This window comes from Sabethes cyaneus, chromosome 2 (assembly GCF_943734655.1).
Source record: "Sabethes cyaneus chromosome 2, idSabCyanKW18_F2, whole genome shotgun sequence".
Taxonomy (NCBI): domain Eukaryota; kingdom Metazoa; phylum Arthropoda; class Insecta; order Diptera; family Culicidae; genus Sabethes; species Sabethes cyaneus.
The window spans coordinates 12,112,126-12,136,454 of record NC_071354.1 but is presented as its reverse complement, the minus strand read 5'-3'; the positions used below and the strand labels follow the sequence as shown (position 1 = coordinate 12,136,454).

General features: G+C 38.8%; 1 protein-coding gene across 1 annotated transcript; it reads left to right on the top strand.

Moving 5' to 3' along the window:
• The first annotated feature begins 388 nt into the window (after positions 1 to 388).
• Positions 389 to 2,681, top strand: LOC128738072 (ras association domain-containing protein 9). The gene is made up of 3 exons (XM_053832915.1): positions 389 to 928; positions 989 to 1,317; positions 1,679 to 2,681. The coding sequence occupies exons 1-3, from the start codon at positions 389 to 391 to the stop codon at positions 2,679 to 2,681; spliced, it is 1,872 nt and encodes a 623-aa protein (XP_053688890.1).
• The last annotated feature ends 21,648 nt before the right edge of the window (positions 2,682 to 24,329 follow it).

Below are 24,329 nucleotides of genomic sequence, written 5' to 3'. Positions count from 1 at the left end.
CTTATTTAAATGCTCGCTCAGTTCCGTTATCCTTTGTATCCACGGCGTGTCTTCCTCGTGTAACTTTATCTACAATCTTTTAATTTTACATATTTTGAACGCGCTTCTAACAGTAACTCTTTAGTAAATCTTTCACCTGTGCATAATTGGTTACAATTATTAACAGGTTTTAGCATTTTTTGCGTGCTTGAAATCAATACACAATTCACTCAAACGTTATCAGATGCTACTGTTTGTAGTTTTTTTTTAAATTTCATCCATAACTTTGTGTTTCGTTCTAAAATGGATTCGCATTTTAATTACATGTTTCCTTGTTTTGCTTTCTCGATTTCCCTTTCAGCATGCGGCAGATCGCCCCGGCGGCTCCCGGTGCAGACCAATTACAGCGATGAACAGTGCCGCCGTCGTCAGTCGATTGAGCAGCAGCAGCGCGCTGGTCAGTCGCCATGCGCAGACCGCCGCCACTGCGACGGTCCCGGCGAAGCTGAGTGCAGCGGAGCTGCAGCTGCCGAAAGGTTGTTCAAACGAGCGCTGGATGTTGCCGGCGAACTTGCACCACTCGTTGCTGGCTCCGCGGATTAGCGCGGAAGCGGTGGTTAGTGGAGACGAGCAGGAAGACGCGGAAGATGACGAGGAACGAAGCTCGCAGAGCGACGGCGATGAGTCATGCTGCACGGCGAGCGATTGTTCGTCCGAGGAGATTCCGGTGTGGATCAAGGGGGAGCAACGGTTCATTTCGGGCGTGACCGAGGAAACGACCTGTGCTGATCTCATTGAGGCGTTGATTCAACAGGATGGTGTGGCGTTGGCCACGGCCGATCCGAAGGATTACTGCATCACGGAACGGTGGCGGCAGGTGGAGCAGATTTTGGATGGTAAAACTAAAATCTGGCAGATTTGGTCTGCCTGGGGAAAGGAACAACCGGAGGTTAGTGGGTGTTTATTTAATGGGAATTTACTGTTTGAATTCATTGTTCGATTTTTGTAGGTTAAATTTATTCTCCGCCGGGCGGAGGGATCTCACGGGTTGGCCCTGGCGTCGACGTCTACTGCGAAGTCGATCGGTGGAGCTTGCGGCGGTGCCCTTGGATTAGGCGGCACCGAACGTGACAAAGACAGCGGCCGGGGCAGCCCGACCGGAAGCATCAATAGTGCAATAGTGCGCCGGAAGCGGCACCGAGCGCATAAATCGTCGTTCGCTTGGATGACCCACGGTACGACGATTCATCCGAAATCGTCGAAAAACTCGATCGAGCGTCTGATGACGCTGATTCTCGAGCAAGGCGACATCATTCAGCAGCAGCTGTCCAAGCTGAGGTGAGAGCCGGGGACATTTTAACCGCAGCGGGTGGTAACGAATGAATGTGCGCACTTGGCTTTTGATTTTTTTTTTGTAAGCGGAATTTATGGCCATGAAACTTGACAGTTTAAGATTTGTGTAAAGCAATGAATGGCTGTTCTAATTTGCTCACCTTGTTGTCTTGGCGAGAGATTCACATAAAATTAAGCTTTTTACGGTCATTTAGTTTTCAGCTCTAAATTAGCATAATAGCGAGATAAATGAAAGGAATTCATAGGGGACTAATAAGGCCGATTTTTAGTGTTGATGATAGATAAAAAATTTAGGAGGGCAAATTTGAACAATGGAAACCAGAAATTAACTCATAATTCGTTGCAGGGACCGAGAGCTTCAGATCAGCAAAATCGAAGAGGATCGGCATCGCGTGAGGGAACGGGCACACGGCAAGAACTACCTCTTGGAGACGTACCTGAAGGGTCTGTCGGAAGCAACCGAAGTGGCGGACGGGAACGTCGCCGACAGTGGAATAACATCCGAAGCAACGACGGCAGCCTCGCCGGAGGTGGAATCTTGTCGCGATGCGGACTCACCGGCCGCTTCGGTGGAGAAAAATACCGGCCTGAAGGACCAGATTCGAATGTTGGAGAAAATTGTCCAGCTGAACAAGCAAATTGTAAAGGAAGAGGAAATGGCGGTGAAGCTTTACGATCGGATTAGACGTCATCAGATGGATATTCCCAATCAGACGCCGGAACAGGTGGAGGAAAATCTGTCCAAGGTTAATGCGAGTATCGAGAAGAACCAAAGTGAGCTGAAAATGATCGATGAATCCTTGAAGCAGTCCGAGCAAGTTCTCAGAGAGAAGAATCTATTGCTGCAAAGCCTTCAGGAGCAGTTGGACGAGGGCGATGTGCAGCTGCAGCAGCAGCAGCCGCCGCAGGCGGACGTCATAATGGATTTTTCCGCCCCGAATCCAGTACTTAGCATAAGCAGAGGCAGTCCAGCGGCCGTTGTTGAGCCCGTCGGAATCGGCTTACCGAAGCAAACATCAGCAGACGACAGTTACCCAAAGTATACAAACAGTGACAAACCGGAGCTGGGCCAAAATGCCAGCACTTTGCCGAGGAATCAACGCTTCCCGGTGACGCCGCAGAGCGCTATTCCTTCCATTTCGGTTCACCAGATCAATAAATTCATCCAATCCAACAGCAGACTGGGAAACAATTGCAACACCATGCTGGACGACAAGATCTGTCCGAAGCAGTTGTTCAATTCGGTGCTTGGAACGCAGCTATCACCGCCTCCGGCGATGTCTCCTGGCCTGGACACCCTGAACAGACCACCGGATGATGATCTTTCGAACCTTGGAACGTTAGTTTAGCTCGGGTCCTTGAAAGGGAGGGTGCTAGATGTAGTTAAAACAGCACAAATCAAAGAAGTGCTGTAAAGAATCACAAACCGTTCGTTCATCAAATGAGTAGATTAAGTTACGATCAATTTAAGCAAAAAAACAATCATTCTTATAACCAAACATATCACCTAAGAGTAGCCGTTAGGATCGTTCAGTGCTAAGCTTGCGATTTTTTTTCTTATAGCTTCCTTAGGATTACGAATTGAGTGCAGTTTTTTTTTGTGTTTTGCTGCTATTTTGTTTTTTTATGTTAATTTTTATTTAGATAAACTAGTCATAGTAAGATTTCATTGCATTTTTTTGTTTGAAAACATTCATCAACGAAGTCGAAACTTGGCGACAGTGCAACAAATCAACGATCAAATAACAACGGAGGCAGGGCTATTAGCAGAGATGCATTGAAGTAATCCTTTTCATCATTCTATTTATGCCGGCGATTGTCGATTAGATGTTTGAAATAAAAAAAACCGAAGCTACCGGAGTACCAAACCGATTAAAGTGTTGAAAACATGTTTGTAAAACAGCCACTTTACAATCATTACAATTAATTCGTATTAAGTGAACCGTTCCCACACTGATTGAATCCATCCATGGACCGACCTGCCTACCTGCCTACGTGGTAATTAATTTCATAATTTGTGTTGTTCTTTGAAAACGTTGGCAAACAGCCGCTTAAGGATCAGAACCGTGGAACCACCGCGTGGATTGTACCAGGAATTAAGCTCCCGGTCCCTTTGGTGGCTTTGGTGGTTGAAATGAACAGAAAAAACCCACTCCCCATCCTCGTTCCATCGCGCCAAGCGCGATATTATTATCAAAGTCCCGTTTCCGTTCAACAGGCTGGCCAGGCCGTGTGTTTGAAAATTCATTATTTAAAACAAATTTTCGCGCGAGCAAATTAATGTTAATCTCATACATAAAATCTACCACGGATTCCACGGATTGGCACTGACCGACCGGCCGGCCGGCCGGTTCACACCCGCGCACACACACCTGAAGCAGGAACGAACGAAAGAACAAATGCAGCAGCACCAGCAGCGCACAGTAATTGTATTCACACGTGAAGCGCCCGCGAGCGCCGTGTTTGAACTTCGAAAGGACATAATTTATTCAGGACCCATGTTCACACAAATACAACATGGCATCCGAGTACAATTTTTCCCCCGCCCGTTTCCAATAGACGACACCCGTCACCTAGCAGAGCGCTGCGCTGGAACGGACGCTGGCCCGGACTGGACTGAACTGGACTGGACCGAGGGACACACCGAGCCACCGTTTAATAGATGCGGCGAAATGCGAACGGGATAAATGTTATTAATTTAGATTTGCATTTATAATCGGCCAGAAGTCAAGACCGAAACCCGAACCCGAACAAAGCAGGCTGTGCTACTGAGTTGCGACGCGACGGTTGTTGGCTAGGAGGACGACAGGAGAAACAGGCACTTTTTCACACATGCAAATTTGTGTGAGCGAGACTGTCGCGTCCGTCGTCGGTGTCGGTCGCCCTGTGTGTGGTGCTCTGTCATCGTCAGTGTCGTCGACTTTCTCGTTTCCGGTTCCGTTCGGTGCTTCCGGGGCTGTACGGTTGCTCGTCGTCGGAAGCCTTGGGTGCCACTAGGGAACAGGGATGACTCTCGTGGGATTTCCACATTTTGATAGCGTTATCTGCTCCGGACTGGATTAGGCGTTGATTTATATAATTGTAACGAGAACATTTGTTTAGCTGGATGGAATTCGTTGAAAACTGAAATTAACAATCAGCGACAGACGGTAAGGAAGTGTTTTCATTCAAACAAAACAATGAATTATCTTTATTAAATAAGCAAAAAAATAAAAAGTACACCTGGGTGAGAAGTAATAACTGTCAGTGCTTTTTAGACGTGTTATATTAAAAATGGGTTAATCACAGATGTGTCTGTATATTTTTCGTTTATTCAATTTTTTTTAGGAGTGAAAAAGGTTCTGGTGCAAAAAATGATAAACTGGATAAAATAGAACATTTCGATACCTATATAGACCAAAAAAATATTGGGTCCTTCAATGATGGGGCTCGCACCAACGTTCTTTCGGTTGGTACCCGACTGTTTTACTAACTGAACTACTGCCACACTCTTATATTAGGTAATCTAATATCCAGTAACTTGTGGGTACAATTCACTGGTTGGTACCCTGATGGCACCTTCTCATTCCTTCTCACCTTCTCATTATTCAAGTTAAACTTCTTGATTTACTTACACACAGTCAACATAATTTACAACTTCACTCGTATAACGCTTTCACAAGATTATTTTTAAAAACACAAATGAAAATCGAAGCACTCGAAGCAATTCTCAAAAAAACGACACATATTTTTTTGTTGGTTCATGCATCCCATAGTTTGTCCTGGATCCAGGGCTTGAAAAGGGATCGCAAGTTGAATGTGACTGCCGTGAATGCGAACTTTCCGCATTCAAACTCCGCTTTTTGAACGATCATTTGACTGTTTTTCTTATCCAGTCAATCTGCCGCTTGCGCTGCTGCCGTCTTACAATTCACGCGGCATCTCAGCAAAAGCAAACAGCCAATCTCCCGTTTTGCTTTGCGCTTTGAGAATATAAACTGCAAACTGACTGGAAGCATACGGTGACGTATTTTTTCGTTTCTCTTTTTGTCTCCAAATCGGCTGCTCACAGTAATAGTTTGTCACCCGGACGTCGGTCCGACGCAAGCAAAATATTCGTTTGTATTGGACGGAGTCCGACCGACTTCTTCCATGCACATGTAGTGGTTGTTTTTTTGTAGTATTGAATCATACGATTGTGCGGTTGCTTTTCGTTAGCGTGGTGATTGCCAGTCATTTGACTGTTTTGCAGTCATTCGCTGCTCCAAACGGTAAAGGTAACTTGATCGAAACGAAAATGTCAAAAAGCGTTCATTCTGTTGCGTGCATTCGGCGTTTGACTGAGCAAACTGCCAGTTGTTTCATGCATAGCGTTCGTATGCCACCTCTAAACGGACGGTGCACTATGCGCCAGAAATTAAAATTTCGGGACAAAAATATTTACGGTTAAACGGCATGTCTCAGTTCAATGTGGTCTTCGGCAACTCTTTGAATAAAAAATTGATGCATATTTTGAAGGGGTCGTCCAATATTTAAGGGTTACTTAAACAACAATTTAAGTAAAAACTTTTTGAGTAAACTTTTTTTCATCTCTTTGGTTTCAAAATATTAAAGATAAACTAATTTCAAGTAATTTTTCTGAAGGTATGAAACTTCTACCTTTTACTAATTTTCAGCAACAGACCTTTGTTTATAAACGACCCCTCAAATCACATTTCTTCTTGTAACATGTTTATTTCAACAGACAGCTCAATATGATGTTCTAGAAAATATTTTGCACATAAAAGGGGAATATTTTTGCTGAAGACTGTTTTGCTTAATATGCATTAATTAATAAGATATAAGTGATTTTAGGTTAAAAACCGTCTGATGAAAAATGTGTATTTTGGTAACGGTGTGTCTATTTTTATCGGTGTACCTTTTCGCTTGATTTGAATGCACTCGACTTCTATGCATGGGGTTCCAACCTAGGCAAACTAGGGAGCACCAAAGGATTGACTGTGGATACTTTCAAGCGACGTTTGGAGAAGATTTGGGACAAAAACCTCAGGATATCATAGTGTACGTACGAGTTTCTTGATTTTTTCGGTGAAATATAGACCAATATTGTGTCTTCCGCGGACGTTTCGACCTACTATTCTTCGGTCATTGACTACGCATTAACACGTATATTCTCTACCACGTCATCTATCTAACTAAAGTTAGTAAGTCGAAACGTCCGCGGAAACCATAATATTGGTCTATATTTCACCGAAAAAATCAAGAAACTCAAATTATAAAGTGAACGGTGACTAACTCAAACAATACAAAACTGTATTTTTATCGTGGTCTGTTTTTCGAAAATTAGAAAAAATGGCGTCACCCGAAAAGCAACATCGTGAATTTATCCTCGACTCTCTCATCATGGATGATGATACTTACGTCAAGGCGAACTTCCGGGGCTACTGTTTTTCACCGCCCAGCACAAGTTTAATATTCCGGAGGAAGTAAGGATGCAGAAAGTTTCAAAATTTTCCAAGAAATACATGATTTGGCAAGCGATCTGCTCATGTGGCAAACGGACGTGCTCCGTTCGTGACTACCGGGACTGTAAACGGACAGATCTACCTCAAGGAGTGTTTACAGAAGCGTCTGCTTCCTTTGTCGAAGCAATCCGAGGGCCCAACCATCTTCTGGTCGGATCTAGCTTCGTGCCACTATTCAAAGTATTCAAGAACATGAACCCCCTCAATGTACCGGAACTAAGGCCCATCGAAAAATACTAGGCTCTTATGAAGCAGGCATTACAGAAGCATCCCAAGGATGTCAAATCTGAGAAAGACATAAGGAAAAGTAAGTTTCCAGCAGCTCCAGAGCAGTTCCAGACAGCAGTGTACAGCTGCAATCAGATGTTGTCCAAATTTTTGAATGGAGTTAAGCGTAACGTGCGAGTATACGGTTATGGTATTGAAGTTGAATGAAATAAATATGCCAAAAGCTTACTAATGGGTTAAATTTTATTGTCTGAAAGTTTGAAAAGGATCGATCAATTAGATAATTTTCTACAGCGTTTCTTCGGTGATGCAATTTGATGTGGACACCCTTTATATGGATATATGGACCGGCCGATTGCCGAAATATTAGAAGATTACAGATGCTCAAAGTATTAAGGCATTAAGTAAACTCAAAACGAAACATCGCTAACTGTCATGTGTCCTTTCAGTTGCAGTTGATAGTGTGTTGATCGTTAATTGTTGTTCATCAAACATTGGCAGCCGGCCCTTAAGATTAAAAGCTACAATGATTAAATCGATGCCGCTGCCAAAAAAAAAGATCTAACGCAACGAGGGTCTCTGGTTTGTTCGTATTTCGTGGGCAGTAGTAATGACACAATACAGAATTCTAACTTTTGTAGTTCTACTTCAACCATACGGTCGTGTCTAGGAAAACACTCTCTAGCTCTTGACAACAACGTAATGGTGTTTCTTCCAGGTGTGATAGGGATATTTCTGTCATCCATAAAATACAGTGGCCTCTCGGAAAAGTTAATCGATTGGGGAATGGGTCGATGAACTTTTCCGAAATATTAATTTTTCTGAGTAGTCCTAAAAGTCATTTAAATGATAAATACAAAAGCGAAAATACACTCTCGGATATAGGATACACATTTTTATGTATCTGGAAGTTGAAACGGAAAGAAATATGTAGCAAGATCTTTATGAAATAATTTTTAGTTCCTTTGAGTGAGTTTGAAATAGTCGGTTATAATAGTTTACCTTTGGCTTTTTGTAGTCTGCGACAACGTTTTGATAATGTCCGTGCTTATTTTTTGTTCCCTGCTGGTCCTTCCCAGTCAGTATTTTCATATGTATAATTAGATTTCAAATAAGAGTTACGTACTGATATATATCCAACAAAATCGTATTCGACACGCTAAAGCCGCTTATCCGTACCATTTTGGAGGCGATATACGCACTGAGGAATAATCTTGAGCGATACAATAATATAAGTATTTCAGTACAATAAGATCCGATTAAGCGCGACTTTGTGCTGAAAATCGTATGTTTGTCAGCTACTAACACTATAAACGATAGAATATCTACTTGTGTGGACTTTATTAAGCTTTATTTACGAATCCGAGTTTTTCAAAAGATATTTACGATAAGTTTCGTACATTGATATACGAGTTGGTGCTGGCTGGGTTCTTTAGCATTTACAATTCAATCTGAGTTTGCGCTTGTCCAATATTTTATCAAGAATCCTATGTAACTATGTACCCGTATTGAACTATTGTTACAACTGTCCGATATAAGAGTTTATTTTAATCCCAGTTTTGATGCGACTCTGTATGATTCTGTAAAATGGCGGCAGTAAACAGAAAAATGAAAAATAAGGAAGACAAACGTGTGTGAATAAACGTCTGGACAACCAATAAATTCAAACTCTCTGAAAAGTTAAGGCAAAAATTAACTTTTTAGAGTGCTGCATGAGAGCTAACATTCGCTTACTTTTCTGAACAGTTAACTTTTCAGAGAGTTAACTTTTCCGAGAGTCCTCTGTACAACAAAAGGATTTTCAACATAAAGTTTTAGTTTTGTTTTTTCTTTGTTAAATAATAACAGTATGGATATTGGTCGAAAAAATATGAAATTAATTCATAACCTGAAAAATGGAGTCAAATCAATGAAAATTGAAAGCAAAAGAAATAGAAAGAGCAGAATAAAAAAAACGAAGCAAATTAAAGGAACAAATAAAAAAATTAAAACAAAAAAAAAAAAAAGAAAAAAAGAAGCAGAAAATTATAACAAAAAAGGGAGATTAAAGAGGAAGCTATGCAAACTTGATAAACGTTGGTTCAATAGCTTTCTCTTACCTAATTTTACCCCCTTTGCCCTTGACACACTGTTTCGCCTGAGTCTTTATCAACACCTTTGTGTCATTAGTTCCTTCTATCGTTCCTTCTCTCGATTGTAAAAATGAAAATTGTAAAATTATAATACAAAGACATTAAAAGAGAATTAAATCGAAGCAATAAAAAATAAAAGGGAATGGCGTAGAAAATACAAAAGAGGGTTAAAGAATAAGAAGAAACCCAAAAAAATGAATAAAAAAATAATTTGGAAAAAAGCATAAAGAGAGACCAAAGCATGAAAAAAAGAATAAAAGGGAAAGAATCAAACGAAAATAGAAAAAAAGAAAAACAAAAAACAAAAACGAAAACCAGGGTAATTATAGAGGGAAAAATGGTAAAAGTGAAAGGAAAAACGGAAACAGGATAACCGATAGTTAACAGCAAAGAGGAAAAGGTAAAAGGTAAGTAGAAACACATTTACTCCCTCATAAACGGTAGTGCGTAAAAACTGAACCAAATAAAAAGGTAACAGAACGAAAAGGCAAGCCAAGAGCAAAACGCAAGAAAAAATAAAAGAAAAGCAGTAGCAAAAAAATTAATGAGAAAACCAGAGGTGAAAAAGCGAAAATAAAGAAGACAAGATGAGGCAAACAGCAAACGTAAAAGAATAGCAATGTGAAATCAACAGTAAAGAATAAAAAAAACTTAAAATAAAAAGTTGACAAATAGAAATAACCAAATAAGAAAGAAAAGGAAACAAGATATAAAAGAAGAAAACAAATGAGAACGTGTAGGAAAATTAATATGAGAAAGAGAATGAAAATGAGAAAAAGAATAAGAATGAAATTTCAAATAAAATTTAAATTATATTTTAATACAGGAAAGCAAATAGAAAAAAAAACAAATAAAATGACGAGGCTAAGTAAAAAATCAGAAAGGAAAACACAAAAGACAGGCATGGGAGTGAAATAGAAGGAAAAAGTGAACAGGGAATAAGAAAAGGCAAAAATAAATTTAAAGAGAAAGCCGCTATAGGTTAAAATAGAACAAAATGAACAAAGGAAATCCCACCGCGAAGCATACTGCAGAAACGTACATATATAGGAAAACGAAAATCCGACTCCAATCCCAAGTACAAGTCTAAGTCTAAAGGCCCAGACACAATGCATACGGATTTTACTACGTTGCGGATATTTGAAAGAAAACCCATGGAAAAACTGTCAAATTACCGCAACGTAGTAAAATCCGTATGCACTGTGTATGGACTTTAAGTCTAAGTCTATGTCCAAGTCCAAGTCCAAGTTCAAGTCCAAGTCCAAGTCCAAGTCCAAGTTCAAGTCCAAGTCCAAGTCCAAGTCCAAGTCCAAGTCCGAGTCCAAGTCCAAGTCCAAGTCCAAGTCCGAGTCCAAGTCCAAGTCCAAGTCCAAGTCCAAGTCCAAGTCCAAGTCCAAGTCCAAGTCCAAGTCCAAGTCCAAGTCCAAGTCCAAGTCCAAGTCCAAGTCCAAGTCCAAGTCCAAGTCAAACTCCAATTCCAGGTCCAGGTTCAAGTCCTAGTCCAATTCCAAATCTAATTCAAAGGAAAGGAACAAGAAAATAGAAACGAAAAATGTAAAGAAAGGGAAACGGCAATGAAAGTGAAAAAGATAAAGGATAAGGAAAAAAGGAGAAGAAAACTAAAAAGAAACAGGAAAAGGAAAAAGAAAAAAAGAAAAAGATATAGAAAAAAGAAAACGAAAATGAATCCAGCTTTCCACGAGCGATAATGGCGGATATTGAGCACAAGTGGGTATAATCTTTTGACATTCATTGGAGGAGCATCGAGTTCGCCCTGAGGAGTTACTATGGATACATTCATGATTGTTTGTTGTACGAATGTAAAAATGTAAACATTGTTCAATTTTGCAAATCAGCTAAAGAGGAACATAATTGAACGGACAACAAGTTTTATGGATTGTGGCTTTGCAGTTTTCGCAAATTTCAGGGAGAATGTCCAAATACGCAACGGAAAGTTTCTTATCAAGTCGAGACGCTGTTCGAGAGCAAACTTGACAACGGCTCGACGAACATGAAGTTAATGTTTGCGTGAATGTGTTTTGTTTCGAATGTTTAATTCGCACGATTGTGAAAAAGCATTCTGAGCCAGTGTCTTCAGCAAACTATGGCCGCCAATCACTATAAAAGTTTGAATCCGTTTAGTTATGTTCCACTTCAGCTGATCTGCAAAGTTAAACAATGTTTACATTTTTACACTCGAACAACAAACAATCATGAATGTATCCATAGTAACTCCTCAGGGCGAACTCGATGCTCCTCCAATGAATGTCAAAAGATTATACCCACTTGTGCTCAATATCCGCCATTATCGCTCGTGGAAAGCTGGATAGAGAAAGAGAGAAAAGAGTAGCAAAAATAAAGTACAAGGGAAAAGGAAAAGGAAAAGGGAAGAGAAAGCAAAAGGGAAAGGAAAAGCAAACGGAACTCACAAAGGAAAACAAAAACTAAACGAATAGGGACAGGAAAATGAAGGGTTGCGCACTTAGTAAATCGGAACGCCCAGTTAGCTTCGAAGTACGATGCTGGTCTAACAAGCCAGTCGTATGTTCAAATCTTGGCTGGGAGATGCTGCTATAGAGTCAGTAGGATTGTTACACTTGCCTGTCCTGTCCTGTACTATAATAACCGACTGCGAACTCTGTCGATAAAGAAGGGTCAAGTTTTCAACAGGAAATTTGTACCCATGGCTTTGCTTTTGCACTTAGTTAATTATAAAATCAAAATTTGTCGTTCCTTCCAGTGGTTTTAAGGTTTTGGGATAAAAAAATTCACAAAATTACAACACTGTTTGCTGTATTTCAGAAATAATCTCTAAAACAGGACACCGTTTTTTGTCGCTTCTACAATCAAGCCCAACGGAAAGGGAAGAAGCCTCCCACCCCACGAAGAACCGATTTACCGATCAGTCTACCTACATAGAATCCAGTCAAAACAGAAACACAATTGTGTGCCACACCACGAACAAGCAGCAGCGCGCGTGCGGGACCGGGGGGGCCAATCAGATCAAAATTTTTAATCCGATTAAACCCCAATCGTGGCAACATAAATTATTTCATACCTTTTCCCTGTGTCTGTGCCTGTGCCTGGTGATGATTGTTCGGCGAAAATTTCGCAGGAAAATTAAAGAGGTCAACGGTGAAGCGGTGAAGCCGACACGAAATAACTGCAAAGTCAAATATCAGAATACGGAGTTTTAGGTTCCCCCTCCCTGGCCCGGTTCTGTTCCGGCTCTGTTGTTAGACGCCGGTATTTGTCCGAGAAAGACACATTTACGAAAATCTAGCTTCTTTCTCGAATGGTCAAATATTGACATTTGTCTGTGCTTTCGGCTCATCTTCTGTGACTTCGTGACGGAGGAGCAGCAGTAGCAGCAGCAGGATTTTATGGCTTCCATCTTGCACTCTGCAAGTTATCTCGTTGTAGGCAAAGCACGTGTTTTCCCACAACCGCAACCGAATCCGTATCAGTAAATGCTAATCACGTACTTTTGCGGCATTTTTCAGCGGTTCGCTCGGACGGTTTTTTTTCTCTCTCTCTCTTGCTTTCCGGCAGATGCCAAAGAATAGTAATCGGAAAAGGTTTCCAAATGCATCACAATGATGGTTTGTGTTGAAAAAAGGACTCCTCCCGGTCTCCCCGCGCCTGTTGCTAGTTGCTAGTAGGTGCTGAGAACCTATTACAGTGTTCAGTGTTTCTTCAAGACGTAAACATTGAACGTGTAGTAAACTGAGTTGTTTACAGTCTTTTTTTTCACTGGAGATGCTTCTTTTGAACTTCGACGAATCAAATGAGGAACTTTTTGGCGTGAAGTTTACCGAGCTTCATTGGAATTCTACGCGAAAGATGGAAAGTTTTGTCCATTGTTACGAAACTGAAAGCGGAAGTAAATTGCGCGTTGAGAAATTAAAGTAAGTATTCTTCACGTTCTGTCGAAAGCTTTCTGGAATCTTAGATGGCTTTGGAATTTGTTTGCTGCTCGAGTGTCAGGACCTGCAGAACTTCGAACGGATCTTTAAGTTAATAAAAAGAATGGCAGCAGGCGAGCTAAAATTGATCGATTTTTACTTTCTTATTTACAAGTTAAACAAAAGTCAACAACTTTCAAAAGACAACATTATCTTAGAAAAGAATTGTTATTTGTGAACACAAGAACATTTGCTACCGGTATACTGAATCCTGGTTATCACCTTTAACTATCGGACAAAAGGACAACACGAAATCATTACGTTGATTGATAACTGCAGCACAATTGAAAAGCTCATATTTTTCCAGACGAAAAAGAAAGAAATCCTCAAACCAATACAATAAAGGTACAATGTCCTGTTTCAGAAAAGGTAATCAATCGAAGGGAAACTATTCAATTTCTACAATGCGAGAAGATCCATTTCCTCGATAGATCCTCCGCTCAAGTTTGGGACAATCAAATCATGATACCGGTATCACCGGCAGCCTCCTTTGAACCATTTTCTTCGCTAATCTTCCCCCAGGCATCGGTCAAATGTTTTTCCTCCATTTTCACTCGTGACGGAAAAGTTCACGCTTCATTTGCGGTTTCCCGTGCTTGTATCCATCCGACGAACCGGTCGGCTTGCGAGACTTGGGCCCATTTCGGTGTGGTACTCTAAATCACCCAGTGAACGAGCAAACGGTCGGGATCGGAACGTTGAGGAAAACTTTTTAATAATATTTGTCAAACTTTTCCTGCTTACTTGGCACTTTAAAGCTCGATTGGCGCAGCAAATGAGCGAATTCACAGTTGGTCGGTTGGTTAGGGCGCGCGCGTTACGAAATTGGCTTCGCTGCAGCATGGATGGGGGAAAATAGTTGTACTAAATTTCGTTCAACTTTAAATTGACCGCAGATTTTGAAACCGGTTCCAAGCGGAACGAGAACGAGAAAATTTGTTCTCTGCCTGATGTCTGATTCTTGGCGCTCGGCTCGGAGAAACTTCCGCGTAGCCAACGAAACGAAAATCAAATCAAATATAAATGGTAATAACAATAATTTGAGATTATAACTTTTCACAAAAGAACGCTACTTTCGAATCGTTCACGGTGTGCATGGGAAGAGTCCAAAGCAAGTAACCTCATTATTCTTCGCTCGGCGAGCGAAACTTGCCTTAACCAGGAAAAGATTTTCAACCGAGTTGAGGTGAGTCCGTTTGCAGTTTGTAGTGCTACATCAGTAAGTCTGGTTACAGGTGAGAATGAGGGTAGGAAGTAAAGTAATTTTTGGTTTATATCAACTAAAAGAAGAAACAGATTTAAGTGGAAACTAGATATATCTTGGAAATCTTAAGACGACCGTCTTTTAAAACAGTATGATCAAAAGAAGGTTAATTAATCATCCTCTTCATCCTGTTTTGTTTTTGATCTTCATGATCTTCAAATACACTTGAAAATTTGTATACCTCTAACTGCAGTATTTAAATTTCATGCGAAATCGAATTTTGAAAATCTTTTTCTGAGGCTGTGAACCATTTCGCGATATTTTTAACTTTTTGGTTAAAATTTGACAGTTCGATGATTTTTCGAAAATAACCCTGCTCGGAAGCATGGTTAGTTTTGACCAAGGCTTTGACAGTTCGATGGTTCGCTTTTGAGAGCCAATGAGATATGCGTAGGTGAGGAAGAGAGCTTCGACGTGTTTCACTGATTTCTCGTTAGATTTTTTTTACATTGGTATGGATGCTTATCGCATTATAAATTTATTCAAACAACTCGGGTTGAAATGAGATGAATTTTATCTATCGAATAAAAGCAAATGAACATAAAAAATTCCTCCGATTTTAACTCGGACAGAAAAAACAATATTTTCATCCTCACCTTATATGCTCTCATTGAGCAAAAAAACTATCAATCCGTCAAATATGAAATGGTTCACATTCTGAACTGATTTTAACCACTCAAGGAGAAATAACCATCGAACTGTCAAATTTTAACCAAAAAGTTAAAAATTTCGCGAAATGGTTCACAGCCTGAATCTCTACAAATAATCCATGCTGCTTGGATTTTACGTTTTCATTAATTATTTTGCACACTGACTTGATCGTGGTAACATGGTTTTTACACTACGCCATGTTAAATTCAACCGAGTAACAATTTTCCATGCGAGTGTTTCGGTAGAGGGATAGCCAGGGTCAAGCTAATTTGTTTTGCATTCTATAGCATTTTTCTTGTACTTTATCAATGGGTAATAAATGGACTGAACATATTTGCATGTTTAGGAGTTATTGATATTGAAAATTGTATGATTTTGAAAAGAAAACTTTAATTTTCTCCGCAAATATTGACGATATCAAGTTACTATATTCCAGAAAAGTATGTAATTTGACTGTTTAAAAATCTTTGCCGAACATGTCAAATGTGTATAAATACTGTAGAAAAAACTGTGGTCAAAAAATTGATTTTCGTAAAGTCTCCACAAAAATTGTTCCTTATCTCTAAAACTATAATAGCTAGAAGGTTACTTTCGTTAGCAAAGTTCTTTATAATAATTTTTTCAAAAATATTGCAGAACATTTTTTTGCTGTATCTCTTACTGTTCAAAAATTAAATTTTTCATTTTACTTTTAGGGGGATTAATTAAATAATCGTTGCCATATGAAAGAGCTTTTACCGCTGAGAAATTTCTCTGAACATACTTAACCACTATAATCAATGCTTTCGGCACAATAAAAATACGCGTGTTTTGATACCAATGGGACCCATGTGCAACGGTTTGAGCGAGACGATTTATCTACTTAAGATATTCTTAACATATTCTTAAGATACTTAAGGTTAACGACCGAGTCAGCTAGTAAAAAAAATAAAAACATTAAAAAAAGAAAAACAAAAAAACGTGACAGAGTGAGAGGGAGAACGGGACATAAAAAGAGAAAAAATGGAGAAGAAGAAAACGGGAGAGGAAAGGAGCGAACCGCGGTAAAAACTGAGAAGACTGGATAAGAAAGGTGCAGTACAGAAGATAAAAGAAGAAAAACAAGAGAAATTTTTTTTTCATACCATAAAACCATAAAGAAAACGAAGAAAACAAGATAGCAAATGAGAATAAACTGAACTGAAACGGATAGAACAGAAGAGAAAGAAAAGGAGTTAATAAGGAAGCAGAAAAATGGATAAACGATAACAGGATAAGAGGAAAACGGGACAGGAAAAATGAAGAAAGTAATGAAAACGACAATCAAAAGGGATTAAATGGAAAAGAATAACAGAATGTGGCAGAAAAGGAGGAAAAACAGGACGTAATAAGAGGAAAACCGGAACAAACATGAAAACCGGGGTCAGTCTCGGTGTAGTGGTTAGCCTTCACGCCACTCACGGTGAGGATCCCCGGGTTCAAATCCCAACCCCGCAGAAGTCACGGATGACCCAAGTTGTTAAAGTGACTATAATCTAACTAAAAATATAATATGAAAACCGGGTATAAAAGAAGTTAAAAGCAAAAAACTACGGAAACCGGGATCGAAAAAAAAGTCGAAATAAGACAGAAAACGATAAAAAACGAGACAGGAGAAGAGGAACACAGACCTTGAAACGTGGAAAAACGGAAGAAACACGACAGGAAAAGAAGCGAAAGCAACAGCAAAAAGGAATCAGCAGACAGAAAAAAGGGAAAACGGGAGATCACAGAGGGACAAACGACAACGGGAAAACAAAACAAAAAGGAAACACGGAACAGTAAACAAGAAAAAACACTGAACAAAAACGGGAAAATGGGTGAGAAAAAGAAGAAAAAAAGGTTAAACGGACTAAAGAAAAAGGTAAAATGGAAGAGAAAAAGGCGAAAAACTGAAGTTAAAAAGGAACAGAATAGAAAAGGTGGAAAAATGGTACATCAGAAAGAGGAAAAATGGAACCGACGAAGACGAAAAACGAGAAGGAAAGGAAATAAAAAAATGTTAAAAAAATTGAAAACCAAACATAAGGGAAAATAAGAAGAGAATACGACGAAAAACGAAAAAGATAATCACAACAACAGATTGAAAAACATAAAGAAAAATTGGGATACGAAACGAATAAAAACGGGGCTATGAAACAAGAAATACGAAAGGAAAACGAGTGAAAAAGAGGAAGAACGGGAGGAAAGTGAGAGCAAAAGCCAAGAAAGTAGTACAGAGAAGCAGAAATAACGAAACCAAATGTGTAAATACGGAACTGTAAATTAGAAGAAAAAAAAACGTGTGGGAGAATAAGATGAAATATGTCGAGTTTTATTTCAAGCTGTTAAGATCGATTGTGGTACTAAGGTATTGTATTGTAGATTTTCGGCTTTCCGGTCAGTTTTATATAGAAAACGGCTTTTTTATACTGCCTGACGTTTCGGCCTACTGTTTTGGCCTTTTTCAAAGGTAACTGTAATTTTTTTTTATTTTAACAACAGATTAGAACATTTACACATTAAAACATAAAAGCAAATTTTGATTACTACTCACTATTGTTACGTTTTCTTGGCTAGTAATCAACAACTTTACGTCATTAGACTTTACGTCCATTCGGCCTTACCTACATTCAGCCCTGCGTCTATGATCCCTTCTGACGGTATGCCTTCCATCCATTATGCCTCACGTTCATTATGCCCGAACTCTCTATATCTAGCGTACTATGCCTTGTGTTCGTTGACCTCGCATCTCGTTCTTGCTCAAGACATGATGTCAAGATCATCATCGGGGACTCCAATGCTCGGATTCAGATCATGAGGAAGAATTCCAAATGCCCCGCCTATCATAATCGTCCAGGCCCGTCACAAAAACAACTTTCGAAAAGTCCGAGCACTCGCAGGTCCTCCCCGAGCATTGTTTTGCCTTTCTACTATATAAATATATAGTATAAAGGTATAGAAATCACTTGGAAAACCGGAAATGGAAAGAAGGTCCTGCGGGCCGAATGTCATATACCATTCGACTCAGTTTCGAAAACTGAGCATTTTCTGTGTGTGTGTATGTATGTGTGTGTGTGTGTGTGTGTGTGTGTGTGTGTGTGTATGTGTGTGTGTGTGTATGTGACGCTTTTAATCTCACTCACTTTTCTCGGAGATGGCTGGACCGATTTTAATGTTCTTAGTGGCAAATGAAAGGTCTAGGTGTCCCATTGGTCGCTATTGAATTTCATACTGATCGGACTTTTAGTTCAAAAGTTATGTATAAAAATATGAAAAATATGGGACTTCATTATCTCATAGGTCCCTTAACCGATTTGAACAAAATTGATTGCATATGAAAGAGGAGCCTTGCAAACCCTTAACTTCCAAATTTCATGACGATTGGGCTTGTAGTTTGAAAGTTACATAAAGAAATGTGAAAAAATAGTATTTAAAACATATTTTTGTAACATATAAGCATTAATTCAATGAAAAACATCACACATTTTATTATTATTTGAAAATTACTACTGAGATCTATCAAACGAAACCGAGTTATTTAAAATCGGACAGTTCATTCAAAAGTTATTTAAACTTTAACACTTAAGCACCGTATATTAAACCGTTAAAACGTGTGAATTCAAAACAAATGTTGATTGTATTCAATGTGTGTGATGTATGTGTGTGTGTATGTGTGTGTGTATGTATGTATGTATGTATGTATGTATGTATGTATGTATGTATGTATGTATGTATGCATGTATGTATGTATGTATGTATGTATGTATGTATGTATGTATGTATGTATGTATGTATGTATGTATGTATGTATGTATGTATGTATGTATGTATGTATGTATGTATGTATGTATGTATGTGTGTGTATGTGATCCCAAGCAACAATGTGAGTTTGATTGTACTCTTATGGTGGTTTTCATGACCAATTTTGGCCTTGAATGTCATCATAAGAGTGTAATAAAACTCAAATTGTTACTTGGGATGACAATTTGCAATTTTTAAATTTGCATTGAAATTCAAGAAAAGATGTTTCTCACTTTTCTGAATCAATTGTCTGAAATTTTTGAAGCCTCTTAGTGGAATACGAAATTTGAAATTAAAGAAAAGAAAAAACTTTTACCGACTAAATCCCACTATTTAATATTTATTCGCAACAGATACGTATACACTTTGAAATAAGACGCTGTTGAAGCCTGCACGTCGTAGGCGAACTACGTATCTGTTGCAAATAAATATTAAATAATGGGATTCAATCGAAAAGCTTTTTCTTTTCTTTGATTTCAGATTTCAATTGTCATTTTGTTCACTTGCTGTTACTCACAATTGTACACGAAAAGCAAACAGCGAAGAAAAGCAGTTAATTTAAGCATGAAGGTAGTGGTGTATAGGATTAAAAATGAGTTGATTTTTCCAAATAAATTTATACAAATTTCAAACAAATTTTGCGCATCAATAGATGCTCTTTTCAATCAATAGATACTAGAGCTTAGAAATGTAATATGAAAAATAGGAAGTAAACGTTGCACGGTAGTAATTTTGTAAGATTTGTTTTCGTTAATGACATTTTAAAGGACAGATGTCTTATGTCATGTATCATGTTTCAACAAATAAATCAAAAATGACAAGCACTGAAAATCATATCGATCATATTTCCCATTCTCAAGCATGTTTAAGGCGCAGCTTTTGCAACCCTCTTGTTTTCCTAACCCTCCAACATTGTAAAAACGATGCGATCAAGCTAATGACTATCTTTTCATGAAAGTACATTCAAAAAAAGCATAAGTTTTGATTTTCATGCAAAAATAATTATCTGAAGGAGCGCCAGCTAAGAAAAAGTTCAATTTCTCTTTTTCATATCTAATGCTCTATTCAGTTATTTTTTCTAATTCAGATATACTGCAAAATTGAAGCCAAGCAAACTAATAGTAAAATTTTGAGATTAATCATTTTGTTGTCGATATTCTTTGTCTTCAAAGGCGAAGTATAATAATAATTTTTCTGAACTCTTGTTTTTCAAAGATGCTAACTTTTGAACACATGGTATTAATTAATTATCAAAAAATCTGTTCTGAACACATATTTCATATTGTCAATTCAAAACAAGTTTCCTATGTGGCTCTGAAGCCCGAAAGTTTAGGCCGACCGATTATAAAACTAAATAAGGTGTTACAAGTATTTACGCACACAAGGAAAGAAAATTTAATTATTCTACGCAATACGTTGTGAGTTTTACTGGCAAATAAGGATTTTGAGGAATACGGAACGGATATTTAAAAATATAGTCAAGTTAATTATACATAGATGTTCCTGAGAAATTAAATGATGATTATTGTGACAGTAGAAAGGCTAGGTCACGCCGCTAGGTGGATTAATTCGGGTTTTTAAATTTAGCGTCGCTAACCGCTAATCCGCTAACCGAAAAAGTTAGCTCGCTAATCGCTAATCGATAAACTCAGATTAGCGAAAATTTCGCTAATCGCTAATCGCTAAATTACCCAAAAATTGTTACATTTTTGTTTGAGCATATACTATACAGGGTTTTTGTTAGGTAGTTTAGTGCAGATATTTCAGGGGGTGATAGAGGATCATATTTGATGAAAAGTCCTTCTACGCATATGACCAAATCTCGATTGTTACAGAGTTATTGAACATTTTTAGTTTTCGGTTCTGTTTACCTTAAATTAGCTCTGGTACAAAAACTATGCCAGCTAGTGCAATTCTGTTACGTTCATTCGAAAGCTGAGAAAATTTTGTACTGAAAACTGCTTTTACACCTCCTACTTTATGATATTTAGTAACTTTTTCGAAGCAAAAAGCTTTGAAATAAGTGTTTCTCGAGGCATTTTTATCGAATTTCTCCTAAAAATGTGCAATAAAATTAATTGTTGTTATCAGGGCTTGAAAAGGGATCGCAAGTTGAATGTGACTGCCGTGAATGCGAACTTTCCGCATTCAAACTCCGCTTTTTGAACGATCATTTGACTGTTTTTCTTATCCAGTCAATCTGCCGCTTGCGCTGCTGCCGTCTTACAATTCATGCGGCATCTCAGCAAAAGCAAACAGTCAATCTCCCGTTTTGCTTTGCGCTTTGAGAATATAAACTGCAAACTGACTGGAAGCATACGGTGACGTATTTTTTCGTTTCTCTTTTTGTCTCCAAATCGGCTGCTCACAGTAATAGTTTGTCACCCGGACGTCGGACCGACGCAAGCAAAATATTCGTTTGTTTTGGACGGAGTCCGACCGACTTCTTCCATGCACATGTAGTGGTTGTTTTTTTTTTGTAGTATTGAATCATACGATTGTGCGGTTGCTTTTCGTTAGCGTGGTGATTGCCAGTCATTTGACTGTTTTGCAGTCGTTCGCTGCTCCAAACGGTAAAGGCAACTTGATCGAAACGAAAATGTCAAAAAATTTTAGATCGCATTCGTACTGCTGCGTGCAATTTGAAGCTCTGGTACCGTTCTCCAATTCGTTCCTTGACGTAAAACCGCTATATCTTTTAGTTTCGTTGCAATTTAATTTTAAACGTATCGTATTAGGTGTTGAATTAGTCATCTGAAAACTGCCAGAATTCATGCATCACACTTAGCACATTAGATTACCGCGTGCGATGAACACAGTCTGACACGTATGAAAAACAATAATAATGTTCTTCATAAATAGAAGGTTCGTCTCCACTTTTGCTTGCATAATCTTACAAAACTGGTAAAGCACTGGGTACATTATGCCCCACCAAGCAGGTAAGGGATGGCGTCAAATATATCTCCCACACAAAGTTCCCAAAGAAGGTCCTTCTGTAACTGACGATCAGCGAGAAGCGAATGTCCAAGCTGCTGTTCATTCCTTCGGGGCTTGTGGTGAACGGGGATATATGCAGTATGAAGTGCTTGCTGGAAGTTACCGCCTGGAGGACGTGGTCTTTTTGCCGCCCTGGCCTCGGTCCAATATGCCAAAAGATCAATGGAAGAGATGTACCGACTAAAGATAACCATTGTACTGAATACCGCCAACCCTTCCAGCATCCGCCAGCTGCAAACATTAGAACGTTTTCATAGTTTCATCGGCCATGACTAAGGTGCCGACTAACTGCCGTAAGCCCGTCCGGCAGGGCGTCGAAGCATTTGTTGTAGAAGGCTTAATAGAAGTAGCATTTAAGGAAACGTTTTGTAGTTCTTTTCATCGCCGTCCGTATTTTTTTATTTTTGTAATGCATACGTTATCATCTTGTATTGCTATCCTTAAAGAAAGAAACGTAGAAATTAGTATCTACCCAACAAACATTTTTTCTGAATAGTTGTATATTCAACCATTGTACAGCTAATTATTGGGTAACAAGTGCTTGATAAGCTGTTATTCAACAAAAATGTTTGTTGGGTATTATCCAGAAAAAATCGTGTTTCAGTTCCATATTGCATGCTTTATCAGTGTCTGTTTCTTATGTTATTATTGCCAGAAATCAAATTTCGATTCAATTAGAACTCGTTTGAATTCGACTTGTCCGGAAAAGATGAGTGGAACTTTCGGTATATCACGATACTCCCTCTGTCATTCACCAGGCAGTAATACTATTATTTTGGTGATTCAACCGCATACAAAATGTTAGTTTGTGACATTTGTTTCCGACCAATGCAATATAAAAACGGCGAGGTAAAGTTTGAATGATGTCACCATTTTCATGCAGCTTTAGCGATTTAGCGGTTAGCGATTTCAAGGGTTTATTTTTAGCGCAGCTAACGGTTTCGCTAACGTACTCCAAATTTAGCGAAAACGCAAACTAGCTAACCAGAATTTAGCGTCGCTAACTAGCGATTTAGCGAATTAGCGAAATTGTGCCCAACACTGATTAAAGCGTTAAAATGTTAGGTTAATTGGAAACCTATCTAAAGACAGTACTGACCATTGTTCAACCGGCCAACATAGGCTAGTCCGTCTGGAGTACTGTTGCAGGATAGAAGCTAAAAACTTTTTTTTTGGGTTGAGCCTTGAAAATCAAGCTGCCAGGCAGCTCCAACCAGGGCTTCGACCGATCCTTTTTTTCTACCGCAGTCACACCAACGCGCATTCAAGTTCACACAGTCTGTTTACTGATGGAATATGAACGCTATGCATAATACAACTGGCAGTTTGCTCAGTCAAACGCTGATTGCACGCAATAGAATGAACGCGTTCTAAAGCTTTTTAACATTTTCGTTTCGATCAAGTTGCCTTTACCGTTTGGAGCAGCGAATGACTGCGAAACAGTCAAATGACTGGCAGTCACCACTCTAACGAAAAGCAATCGCACAATCGTATGATTCAATACTACAAAAAAAAAAAAAAACAACCACTACATGTGCATGGAAGAAGTCGGTCGGACTCCGTCCAATACAAACGAATATTTCGCTTGCGTCGGACCGACGTCCGGGTGACAAACTATTACCGTGAGCAGCCGATTTGGAGACAAAAAGAGAAACGAAAAAATACGTCACCGTATGCTTCCAGTCAGTTTGCAGTTTATATTCTCAAAGCGCAAAGCAAAACGGGAGATTGACTGTTTGCTTTTGCTGAGATGCCGCATGAATTGTAAGACGGCAGCAGCGCAAGCAGCAGATTGACTGGATTCAAAAAACAGTCAAATGATCGTTCAAAAAGCGGAGTTTTAATGCGGAAAGTTCGCATTCACGGCAGTCACATTCAACTTGCGATCCCTTTTCAAACCCTGGCTCCAACCCAACACCCCACAAAAAAAGAATAAATTCTAATTCAAAATCAAAGTGCAATTTAGTTCGAATTAAAATTTAAAATTTTATTTTAAGTCAATTTTCATTTTTATTTTAACTAATTTCGTGATTAATTTCAGGTCCATTTCCAAATCAAATTTCCAATAGCAAAAAACAATTTTAAGCTTAGTTTAAAGTATAATTTAACTCCAATTTCAAGTTCAAATTGTTAACCGTTTAGGACCAAATTCCAATTCAAACTGAAGTTTAATTTGCAGTTCAAATAAATCTCAATTCAAGTTCAATTTCAAGTCCAATTGCGTTTAGTTTAATTTAAAATTTAAAAAATCCAATTTCAACTTCGCTTTCAACCCCAATTCAATTCTAGTTGAAGACACCCCCCCCCCCCCCCCCCTTAAGGCCATTTTATGGTCTTAAGATTTCGAGTTCTTTTTTAAAATCAATTTCAATTTTAAGTCCAATTTAAGTTTAATTTCGAATACAAATTTCAGCTCAAAGTGAAGTAAAGCTTCGAGCTCAAATTAACTAAATTA